The following is a 12,867-nucleotide window of genomic DNA, read 5'->3' on the forward strand; positions in this document are numbered from 1 at the left end:
ATGGTTATGCAACATTGTGAATGTATTTAATGTTACTGACCTGTACACTTGGGAATGGTTAAAATTATAAATATGCATATTTTACTGCAATAAAAAATGTAGTTTCTTAATCAGAGCAGTGACACCAGGAAACCAGTGTTTTAAGAAAATTAATCTGGTAGTGATGCTCAGAGATAACCAGAGAGATTGGAAGCAGAGAAACAAACTCACAAGCTATTTTATTTATTTATTTTTTAAGATTTTATTTATTTGTCTGAGACAGAGAGAATGAGAGAGACAGAGAGCACATGAGAGGGGGGAGGGTCAGAGGGAGAAGCAGGCTCCCTGCGGAGCAGGGAGCCTGATGCGGGACTCCATCCCCGGGACTCCAGGATCATGACCTGAGCCGAAGGCAGTCGCTCAACCAACTGAGCCACCCAGGCACCCTCACAAGCTATTTTAATAACGTAGCTAAGATATATTGAGAGTCTCAAAAGTAAATGGCATCAGTAAAAATGGAAAGAAAGGGGGTACATGCTGATTTAGGAAAGATGTTGGGGTTCAGAGGCAATGGCCAAGAAAGAATTTCTGAGATATACTCAGTGCAAAAAGGTGGTTTTATTAAAGCACGGGGACAGAGCACAGGGACAGGACCTGTGGGCAGAAAGAGCTGCACCGGGGTCATGAGGAATGGCTGGTTATATACTTTCAAGTTGGGAGGGGGCTAGGGATAGCGTAAGTCTCTAAGGAATTATGGAAGCAAGGTTTCCAAGACTTCGAGGGGGTTAGCTATTGTTAGGAAAAGGTCATTTATTACTGTCTAATAAAATCTTAGTCATGAGACCCTTCAGATGTATATTGGTAGGTCATATGCTTGGGGGATGATTGCCAACTGATATCTTGGGGGGTAGATATAAAGGAAGTTTCTAAAGGAATGTTTATATGTTAAAGTAGACTTATAGGATGGCGGGGGGGCAGGAGGCATTGTTGGGATAATGTTAAGCTAAGCCTTTTGCCCTTAGCAAAATATTAACGTCAGGATAGCTGAGTTCCTAGAGGAATGCCACTCTGCCTGTTTTAAGGACTTGTCAGTGGGCTGTAAGTAGTAAGGAAATTTAATTTTTCTTTTGCCTTTGCTTCCCACATCACATATAAAACACATCTCATAGAGATATTTAATAAGAGGCAATATAGTGTTAAAAGCATTGAGCTGGTCTCCCTGGATTTGGATCCAGCTCTGCCACTTACCAGCTGCATGACCATAGGCAAGTTACTTTACTCAGTTTCCAACATCATAAGAGCTGTAATGCCATTTACATGTAATCCAGTTATATCCATGTACTTTACATGAAACAATGTCTGGCACGTGCTTAGTTATTTGGTGAGTGCTAGCTCTTCATAGGTAATAGGGAATGTATTGACACTTTTTTTTCAGTAGAAGGAAAATCAAGTTCTAAGGGGTAGAATCAAAAATAAATTTTGAGAATTTTCCACAAAAATTTGAAGCTTATGGGCTAAATGAGACGAATAATTCCAAGAGATCATCTCTGTAGATGTGATCCCTGGGATGCAAGAGGCAAGTATTACTGAATTATTCGATGTCTGGATAAGAAAGGGAAATACATGTCTTCTAACTGAAAGAGGAAACTGTATGGATCTTTGCCTAAGATGGTTTATGTGGCAAAAAATGTTTAAGACATTCTCACACATACAATTAAACAATAGTTGTTTCTTTCTTTTTTTTTTTTTTTAAAGATTTTATTTATTTATTTGACAGAGACACAGTGAGAGAGGGCTCGCCACAAGCAGGGGGAGTGGGAGAGCGAGAAGCAGGCTTCCCACTGAGCAGGGAGCCTGATGTGGGGCTTGATCCCAGGAGCCTGGGATCATGACCTGAGCCGAAGGCAGGCGCTTAACGACTGAGCCACCCAGGCGCCCCAACAATAGTTGTTTCAGTTCAATTCAGTTCAGTTCAGTATTTCTAGTACTTCTAGTACTGTGACAATAATTTGATTCAAGAAAGAATGATTATGAAATATTGGTTACAATATGGCTGATTATCTCTTGTGAAAACCCAGGGCTCTAATCTTGGTGATTTTAAGCACAAAAACAAAAACAACATTAACGATAAAAAAAGGTGGTACCATTTGTTGAGTGTACTAACCATTGTGCTGTTTTACATACATTATCTTGATTCTTATTTAAGGGAGGGATAATTATGTACCAAGCACTATGTCAGTGTTCTACAGACATTATCTTAATTCTTATTTAATTGAAGAAGGGATGATAATTCCCATTTTACAGGTGAGAAAACAGAGGCTAAAGTGTAGAGATGGGGTTCAAACTCAAATGATTCTGATTCCCTCTTTTCTCCCTTTCCCCCCCAGTAATCTAATTACATTCTTTCTTTAAGACTTAGCTCATAGCACATGCCCCCTTTAAGGCCTTTGCTGACTTTCTAGCCTACCCCCAAATTGCTGAAATTCTGAGTTTTCAGTTTTCATTGATGGCTCCTTTTCTCCTGCCGCCTCAGAGAGCTATATGTCTTCCTCTTGAGGGCAAGGACAGTTCTTCCTTCTCTTTTCCACTAATAAAAAATATACAGAGTCCCTATCATGTCTAGACACCAGGGTTTTACAGTGGTGAATAAAACAGTCCTGTACTCTTACCTCATGGAACTTTCTAGTCTTATAAGACCATATCTTTTTTAAAGATTTTATTTATTTATTTGACAGAGAGAGACACAGTGAGGGCAGGAACACAAGCAGGGGGAGTGGGAGAGGGAGAAGCAGGCTTCCCGCTGAGCAAGGAACCCGATGTGGGGCTCGATCCCAGGACCCTGAGATCATGACCTGAGCCAAAGGCAGACATTTAATGACTGAGCCACCCAGGTGCCCCACATAAGACCATATCTTTCTTCAATTAACAAAGAAGCATAGAGCATCCAGGCCAGACTCTCTAAATTGCACTGGGCCTGTGATTTTTTAAAACCCTTTTTATTTAGGTAGATAGGGATTTTGTTTCTTTGCTTCATTTTTGTCTCTCTAGCGCTTAGAACATAGTAGGTGCTCAATAAATATTTTATGAATGAGTGCATGATTGCATGAATGTAGATACAAAGATTAGATTTCTCCAGTTTCATAGCTGGTTGGTTCATAATAGGCACTCAACAAATGACTGACTGATTAGGTAGGCTACTTTACTGAAAGCTCCCACAGACAGGTCAGCAATTGGAAGCTACGGGAGGGGCTGGGCTGGTAAGAGCAGGGGGCGTGTCTGACCCAGGTTTGGCTCTTGGAACATGCGCAGTCTTCACAGACGGTGACGGGCGAAAAATGCGGAGGGCGCGATTACGTACACGCTGGTTCTGATTGGTTATCGTTCGCGCGCGAGGGGTCGTGCCGACTCGTCGCCAAGTAAACAGGCTGGGTAGGGGCGGGGCCAGCGAGGCGCCGCGACCTGGTTGGCCAGTCGGGGGTTGGGGGTTTCGCGGATTGGTCCCGGGCCCGAGCTCAGCTGTGGAGCGTACCGGGACCCGGAGCCGGCGGCCTGAGGGATGGACGAAACGAGCCCACTGGTGTCCCCCGAACGGGCCCAACCCCCGGACTACACCTTCCCGTCCGGCTCGGGCGCTCACTTTCCGCAGGTGCCGGGGGGCGCGGTCCGAGTGGCGGCGGCGGCTGGCCCGGCCCCCTCTCCGCCGGGCTCGCCAGGCCACGACCGGGAGCGGCAGCCACTGCTAGATCGGGCTCGGGGCGCGGCGGCCCAAGGCCAGACCCAAACCGTGGCGGCGCAGGCCCAAGCCCTGGCCGCCCAGGCGGCGGCGGCGGCGCACGCCGCGCAGGCCCACCGCGAGCGGAACGAGTTCCCGGAGGACCCCGAGTTCGAGGCGGTGGTGCGGCAGGCCGAGGTGGCCATCGAGCGCTGCATCTTCCCCGAGCGCATCTACCAGGGCTCCAGCGGAAGCTACTTCGTCAAGGACCCTCAGGGGGTGAGAGCGGGGTGGGGGCCGCCGCCGCCTTTGGGGAGGGTGAGCCTGTCCGGGGGAGTTAGCAGCTTCGCACAGCCAGAGGGAGAAGGGGGGTTGAAAGGCTGCAAAAGGGAGAAACTTCACAGTGCAGAGCCGCTTGGCAAGATTTTGGAATGCCCCTGAGGACTGGAGATGGAGAAGCTCTGCGGACTGAAGAAGTAAATCAGAACCTATTTGGTGGGGGAGGAGTGAGCGGAGAATGAAAAGAGGAAATTGACCAGATACAGGCCAGGGGCCCGGCGGTGTGGTGGGGCAATCGGCCTGTCGACGGAGACGCGCGGGGAGATGCTACTTTCTAGTAGATTCCTTAGCTTTAAACTACGGAGACTGCTATTCGGCCATTGTCCTACAGATTTGAGCTTTGGGCCCATTTCCTCTTTTTGGACCGAACCAGCGTTGTCGCTGTTCACTGAGGAGGACGGGTGATCCATCAAGGGCTCTGAGGGTTCAGTTCCAGCCTTCTGTGTTGTGGGGATGTCTACCACCGTCCCAGGTCTCTTGCTGGCAGACGTCAGTGATGGAGTGGGTGGACTTAAACCAGTTTCGTCTGTCCTGGTTATTGCTCACTTCTGGGAGATTGTTCAAATTCTTTTTTATGGTTCTTCAGTAAAGAATGCGGAGTTTTAGAAACACAGGACTGCCTGCTACCTTTTACTTTCATTTCCCTCCTAGGACTATCAGCAGTTTACTTTTTAGCTCAGGCAAAGTGTTTGCTGACCTTTATTTTTTGTCCCTTGCATATGTATAAAGGGGGATGGGGATGAGATGGGTTGGGATGGGACATGGGGTGACCAGGGCAGCTGAGAGGTGACTTTATTCTTTTGATAGCTGCAGAAGAATTTAAGGCATTCATATCAAACCAGAGGTATCATTGGAATATCAGTGGGTCAAAACATATTAACTTTTCCCTGTCAGAGTTCTCAGATGGGCCAGAATGGTTTATTGGAAAAATTACTATTGTTATACTTATTAAAATAATGGTTGTCAAATCTCCTGCAAATTTTTGCTGTGTCTCTCCTGGGTGAACTCTTTAGATGGGTGGTATGCTGTTCTTAGAGGAGTGCCGAGTGGCCAGGATCGACTCTGACTTGTAGCCCTTGGTTAGGTTCATTGAATGATCTGGTCATTCTCCCAGATGTTGTTGTCCCTGAATTATCAAGAACCAGAAAGCAATTCTGCCATCAGTGCAATTAACATAAACTGAGTTGGGGGAGTTGGGGAAAACTTTGGGAATAATAGGTCTTTCCAAGTCCCTCAAGTAAGGGAGCACTGAGTTAAATTGAAAGCTCAAAGGGGAACCATTACTTCTAGAATATAAGAACAGTGGGTGTCCTGAGGTCTAAATGTTATTAGCAAGATACTTTAATTTTTTATGTAAGTGGTTTTTATTTTTTATTTTATTTTACTTTTTTTTTTTTAGCTTGTTGGCTGATGTAAGAAGGGACTAATTATCTTTGATAGGTATAGGAACAGGAGGAAGGTTTTTATTTTTCTTTCATGACACTTTACAGCTTTGTTGGAAGTGTGTCAGGTCAGTTGAGAAGTGATCTGGTGCTCTGACAGGTGGGAGTAATAAGATCTTTCACTTCTACCTGGCAGGTAAATTTACTACCACCTCTGTGCATAGGCTACAGAGAATGACAGACTGCGGGTATGTTCCTTGGTGATTTGCAGGATCCCAGGGTCTAAATCCTGGCCACTGTCCTTTCTTCGAGAGGAAGTCAAAACACATATGCCCTGACAAAACTTATTAAGATAACCATCTTGCTCCCACTGAGGAAAATGTGGTTCAGAGCAGAGGACCGCTTCCTAAATGCTGTGGTGGGTTACAATGAACCACAGGCTCACTGTAGTTGGTCGTGTCATCTTTGGCCCTGCTCCAAATGTGTTTGTTTATTTTATTTAACAAATAACGTAGATAGCACTTACTATATGCTAGGTACTGTTTTAAGTGCTTCACGAATAATAATTCACTTAGCACTTATAACACCCTTGGAAGTAGGTACTATTATTATCCCCACAGATGATGACATCAAGGCACACAGTATAACTAATTTGCTTAGGGTCTTAACAGCTAGTAAGTAGGAGGCAGGATTCAGACCCAGGCCAACCGGCTCCAGAATTCATGCTCCTAAAAACTATGCAGTGCTGCATCAAAGTTAGTCATCTGAATTTCTGCTTCCTCTTTTCATCTACCATATTGGTTAGGATTACATTTGGCTATGTGTGGCAGAAAATTTAAAATAATAATGACTTGAATAAAAATACATTAACTCTCACAGAAGAAATCTCTAGGCTGCCCAGGGCTGGCATGGCAATATGAACAATGTGCATCCTTCCATCCAGCTGATGAGCCATCCCTAGCATGTGGCTTCCACTTCATGATCCAAGATGGCTACTCAGACTGCAGACATCTTGTCTGTTTTTCTTTTTTTTTTTTTTTTAAAGATTTTCTTTATTTATTTGACAGAGAGAGACACAGCGAGAGAGGGAACACAAGCAGGGGGAGTGGGAGAGGGAGAAGCAGGCTCCCCGCAGAGCAGGGTGCCTGATGCGGGACTCGATCCCAGGACCCTGGGATCATGACCTGAGCTGAAGGCAGTCGCTTAACCAACTGAGCCACCCAGGCGCCCCATCTTGTCTGTTTTTCAACCAGTTGGAAGAAGGAAAGGAGAGGGAGAGTATGCCCTCTTCCTTTAAGATATTTCATAGAAGTTGCACCAGACTCTTTTTATATTCCGTTGTTCAGAACTTAACTGCAGTAGTGGTTGGGGACTGTAGTCTTTATTTTGCCCCACACGTGGAGTCCCGTGTCCAAGGAAGAAGAGGGAACAGAGATTGGGGGAACCAGCAGTTTCTGCCAGACCTGCTTTTGGAGCTAGAGAGGCTAGAAGGTTCCTGAAGATAATAGCCCTGATTTCATTTCCCAATTTAGGATGGTTTCTCCCTCAGGGCAAGCAAGTGGAGACCTAGAGAACAGTAAGATGGAAAATGCTAGATTAGAAGGCATGGTAGAGAGTGCTCATATTACCCTCCTCACTTGCATTCTTCTGCTTTCTGGTCTTATGCTCAGTCACCTATGAAAATATTTTTTGAGCATTTTCTGTTTTGTGAGGCTAGTAATATTATATGTTCATATTGCCAAGAATCATAGAATAGCATGTGATTCATTAGTTTATTAAGAAGATTAAATGCGATATCACACATGAAAGCCTTTGGCATAGTTCCTGGTACGTAGCAGGAACTCCCAAGTGTTTTGCCTTTTGTTAAGTTAATGCCCACTGACCTCTGGATTAGGGTTTCTTGGATACATGGCATTGAATAAAGCAAAAGTAGTATAATTTTGAGATGATGATTTTATGACCACTGAGAATAGTAATTTATTAGATAATGTTAATTGGTATTTGCTTCAAAATTTTATGGATACTGCTCACATGTTCTAGGAACTAGGCCTTATATCGTAATTTGCAGTCTTTTAAAAATACTTATCCATCAGGAGCTTGTCATGAAAATGGTACAGATTTTTTTTTTCATTTTTCAAATATAAAATTATGTTATAGTCCTGAGTGTGCTTCTTCCAACTACCTGTGCCCTCCCAAGAAATTCTGATGTCCTTATACGTGGTTGAGAGCAACACTGATAGCCCAACAAAGAATAAAGATCTCAAACAGAATAATTCTTTAAATTCTTATTTATTTGAGAGCGAGAGTGAGAGAGAGAGTGTGTGCAAGCACAGAGGGAGAGGGAGAAGCAGACTCCCCACTGAGCAGAGAGCTGGACTTGGGGCTCGATACCAGGACCCTGAGATCACGACCTGAGCCGAAGGCAGATGCTTAATGGACTGAGCCACCCAGGCACCCCCAGAATAACTTTTTTTTTTCCCTAAAATGTCAAGAGGTAGTCAAGTTTGTATGTCATATTTAGATGTAGTTCTTGAGGTTTTTAAGCATCATTACCATCTATTGTAGGGACCTGTCCCAGGCCACCAGTTGTAACGGATGAGACAGGTTGGGTCAATGGCAGTGGATAGGAAAATAAATACAGTCTAAATCTCTTCTGTTGGCATTCTGTTTGGATCCCGTCTTCTTTCAGGGTCTCATATATTTGGAGTAGCCCATCCCTCTCTTTTCTGAGAGTTAACATGTAAATAAGGCTTCTCTGCCTAAATAGGAGTGCTGTTTCTATCCGACTCCCAATACAGTATACAGCAGTTGTCTGAGGCTGAAGGACCTGTAGGAATCCTTTTAGGAGTGCCCAGGTCAAAATTATTTTTATAACAATTTTAAGACTATTTGCCATTTTCATTCTTACTTCCTTGTGAGTGCACAGTGGAGATTCTCAGGGGCTACATGGTGTGTGATATCGAAACAGATTGAATATTAAGATGTTGAAAATACAGTTGCCTTTTATTAAGCCAGACACTAGAGAGATTGCAAAAATGTGAAACAGTGCCTGCCTTTTCACTAAAAATTGTTTTTGAAAATAGTTATTTTTCACAAAAACATAGCACCCATATTAACATGTAATAGGTTTATTTTTATTAAATGAATTAACAGTCTTAACATTTCAGTTTTAATTTGTAATACAGCAAATGTAGGGTTTACCCACATAAACAAAAGTTTTGGGGGTCTTTAATAATTAAGAGTTTAAAGGGATCTTCAGACCAAAATGTTGGAGAATCATCAGCTTCACGTTTACCAAATTAAAAAAAAAAAACCCGACTTTTATAAGAAGTTATTTCTGTGTATTTCACTGTACAATATGAGTGATGTGCTTGAACTACCTTAAATTTTAGTGTCACATAATACCTCCTCCTTGGGGCTGCTGGATAGATAGAGAAAACTCTTTGCGTTCCAGGTCCCAGTATTTGGTTCGGGTTCTGACACCAGCCAGTGAGTGGCCTCCTGATTCCTGTGCAGTTCTCTTTGGATCCCCAGTTCCATTGCTGCTGCTGCTTAAGCTCCCTGTACCTCAGCCCTTTCATTAAAGGAGGGTTAGTCAGTGGGTGGTAAGGAAAGGCATTTGAAAAATATTGGCGGGGCACCTGGGTGGCTCAGTCGTTAAGCGTCTGCCTTTGGCTGAGGTCATGGTCCCAGGGTCCTGGGATCGAGCCCCGCATCAGGCTCCCTGCTCCGCGGGAAGCCTGCTTCTCCCTCTCCCACTCCCCCTGTTTGTGTTCCCTCTCTCGCTGTGTCTCTCTCTGTCAGATAAATAAAATCTTTAAAAAAAAAAAAAATTGGCATCAAACCGAAGCTTACTCCTAACTAAATGTAAGAAAGGAATTGAAAGTATAGTAAAGAAGAGAGAGGAGAATGAGAAAAATTAGGCAGTAGACATTTTCTTTCTCAACCAAACAGTGGTGGGTGCCTTTCTGATTTGAGTAGTTCTTGAGTATTCTTGAGTATTCAGGAATACAGCTGAAAATGTGAAGTTCACGTCAGCTTTGGAAATTAGGCCTGAGGCTGTGTCATGTATCATCCAGCAAACCTGCGGCGCTCACACACTGTCTTACACAAATGAAGGACTGAGCACATGTTAGCAGAACTGAAATGAACTGAGGCCATGCTTAGTCCTGAAGGGCACTTGTCTCCCTTCCTGCCTAATATCTTTCTGTTCATCCATCCTTCTCACCCTACTGTCCCTCCATTTGTCCAGTCCAAACGTTATTATTTAATGAACCCTGTGTGATACCGAGGTAGTGATGGTCACTAATGCTTCCACAGTCCTCAAGATGCTTTCCGATTCTCCTGTTGGAAGGAAATGGAGAAGTTTGAGAGGTGAGTCTGTAAATGGCGCTTTGGCTGCGATCTTGGCCTTCAGTTTCTGCTTTCTTTAATGGAGGAATTTAGGCCTCAGTCCTGGTATTTTTCAGCCCCGCTAATAAGATTGTCTTGGTCTTCCTTCCGCTGGGAAGCAGCCTGCCGAACTCCACATTGTACCTCAGTTGAACTGACTGTTAAGTTGTGGGGGATGTGCCTCAAGCTGTCCTGTGGTTTTATTGTCTAGTTCCAGAGAGTTACCATGGACTCATCGGTCATTCTCTGAGTGATAGGAGTCCCTTGTTTCTGCTGCTGTGTGGTTTGGAGCCCAGGGTTCTGGGGGTACAGAGCCAGGAATATTGCTAACTTAGGCCTTTTGCTAGCCATTTTGGATAAAAAGGTAAATCTGAAGGCCTAGGATATGAATTTATGCATTTGACTTTCCCCAGTGAATCAGTAAGGTTGTTTGTGTTTAAGAATAAATTGATTCCTTTGGAGGGAGGAGAGTTCTGTATTTTTCTTGTCCTCTCAAATTCTTGCAAGGCTTCTTGAAAGAACTAGCCTCAAGATGGACCAATTATTGTTGGAGACATGTATCTGGCCAGTTCCTAATATGAGTACATACTTAATGCAGGCAGATGGGCGTATGTTTTCTGCTGTGACCTGCCTGTCAGGAAGTGACACTCAGAGGAAAATGTCTTATGACCCAGACTAGCTTGAGTTGGCTGTGGGGTGAGAGAGAGGGAGAGTCATATGATACAAAGATGAATCACTTGGAGAGCATATTTACTTTTCTTCCTTTGAAAGTACCAGTTTGGGGACTAGAGGGAATGAGACAAATGTGAAATAACCGTGGAGGGCTGCCTGGCCTAGGGAGGAAGACTCCAGAAGGGAGGCCCATTGTTTTGGGGTTGCAGCAGCATCCCATATTTCTAAGGACCTCTGAGGATTAAGTTCTCACCTGCAAGAGAAGATGGATTTTAATCTTTGTGGGCTCTCATGTCCTAATCTCTTGCCTATCAGAGTTACTTAAAAGAACCCTATTGTAATCAGATGGCAGATTCTTTTTCACGCTGTCAGTTTTTCCTTCCATTGCTTTCTTAGTTTGTTGTTCCTAAACTTTTTATTTTAAGGTTTTGTTAACACCCAGGGAGTGAGATAATAAGACTGATAGAGGAAATCAAGCACTGCTGGAGTTTTTTTAACCTTATAGCATAATACCTTATTCATTTCCTTTCAGTTGGTACTTTTTTGAGCTTTTACCTAATTGATGCAGAACAACAGTTTGTATGAATTTACCTTGGAAGTTGGGGTTTGATGGTGTGAAAATCTGTTTTACCATGTATACTAGATGTGGCATCTTCTTTGGCCACAGCCCTTTCTGGCAGTGGGTCTCTTAGCTGCACACATGAGCTGTGTCTTCCACTTACAAGCTGGGGAGAAGCCAGTGTCTGTCTTTAGGGATTGTCTGCCTGTGCCTTCTCGTTTCTTTCTAGAGTCCTGCTGACCTGGTCTGTGACCCACTTTAATCAATTTGCCTTTAACATCCTATTTTTCTTTTCTCTGTGTAGAAGATCACTGCTGTCTTCAAACCCAAGAACGAAGAGCCATATGGGCACCTTAATCCTAAGTGGACCAAGTGGCTGCAGAAGCTATGCTGTCCCTGCTGCTTTGGCCGTGACTGCCTTGTCCTCAACCAGGGCTATCTCTCAGAGGCAGGGGCCAGTCTGGTGGACCAAAAACTGGAACTCAACATTGTACCCCGTACAAAGGTCAGTGACCTGTCTCCAGGGAGCCTTACTGCCTATCCAGAGTTTTCCTGGGCCTGCTACCTGTTAATGGAGCCATTAGGTCCAAGGAGGGCTATGTATGCCCTGAATCTAGAGCTCTCAGCCTTTTTGGGGGGAAGGTGGTAGATGTAGGCTCATGATTTGATCATCTGATGGAAGCTATCCTGAGAAGGATACACATAAAATTTTTGCATACAATTTCAGGAAATTCACTGACCCTCTGATGCACATTTATGGGTTTCCCGGGTCTTTCGATCCCAGGTAACTGCAACTGGTTAGAAACCTAGCTACTTTTGTAGCTCATTCTCTTAGATTTCCGAGCTATTCCATGATTTAGATATGTTCTAAAATGGACTAACTGATGTTAGCTAGTCACTCTGGCAAGGAGGAGTCTAGGATGGGCTGAGGGTTAGAGTAAAGGTCTGGCTTGAACCTGTACGGGGAACTGACATGGAATTCTCATCCATCTTTATGCTATGGGAAACTGGTACTTATCTGAACATAACAAAATCAGGTCCCAGATCCAGGCAAATCCACACTTAGAATGAATTTGCACACACCTTATATGTGTGATAGACTTAGCTTAGGTTCTGAGCCCTGCCACCCCTTCAGTATGCTGAAATACAGAATTGATTGCATACATTTTACTGATGCCAGGTGAAAAGCCCCTGTACTACAGGTGTCCAGGAAACTTTCCAAGGGTTGTGAGGGGAAGGAATGCCTGCTGGTCAGCATATGAACATTCAAGGACACATCCTCACCCATTTAGTATGTGTGGCTACCTGAGGTTTAGTAACAACTTAAGTTGGAACTCTGATATGATGCCCTAAGGCTGCAGGGGCATCTTTGTAGCTATGGGCCTTAATCCTCTGAGAATCTGATGAAAGCTAGAGATGTCATTCCCAGAAAAAATACATATATTTGCAATTGTTGTTTTGCATATAATTTCATGGGGATGGTTCATGGACCAGTTGGGAGTCCATTCATTGACCTTGTAAGGACCATGCCAATAGACTAAAGACCCCTACTTGAGGTTTTCTTTGCAGGTTTAGATAGTAGACTCTGTGGGCAAAGAGACTGATCAGCAGACAGGAGCTTCCCTTCAAACCTATTTTTTCTGTTTTCCCAGGGTGTTTTAGAAGAAATTGTGATTGTTGTGGTTGTTTAACTGCTCCTTTATTGCCAAACTCCAAACAATCAGCCAACTGGTTTGTAAGTTTGTAGAAGTCAGGGACCATTTCTTGAAATTTCCTCTTATTCTCAGCACCTAGCAAAGTACTGTGGGTTTTTTTTGTTTGTTTTTGTTTTT

General features: G+C 43.9%; 1 protein-coding gene across 1 annotated transcript in view; it reads left to right on the forward strand.

Moving 5' to 3' along the window:
* Positions 1-3,411: 3,411 nt before the first annotated feature.
* Positions 3,412-12,867, forward strand: part of PI4K2A (phosphatidylinositol 4-kinase type 2 alpha) — a 31,164-nt gene continuing 21,708 nt past the window's right edge. The window contains exons 1-2 of the mRNA XM_045878566.3: positions 3,412-3,970; positions 11,340-11,540. Of these exons, the coding sequence (XP_045734522.1) occupies positions 3,536-3,970; positions 11,340-11,540 (636 nt within the window). The 5' untranslated portion in view covers positions 3,412-3,535. The remainder of the gene's footprint in view (positions 3,971-11,339; positions 11,541-12,867) is intronic.

Source organism: Mirounga angustirostris, unplaced genomic scaffold (genome assembly GCF_029215605.1).
Source record: "Mirounga angustirostris isolate CCGP_5_RB_7025 unplaced genomic scaffold, mMirAng1.0.hap1 SCAF_6, whole genome shotgun sequence".
NCBI classification, from domain to species: Eukaryota; Metazoa; Chordata; class Mammalia; order Carnivora; family Phocidae; genus Mirounga; species Mirounga angustirostris.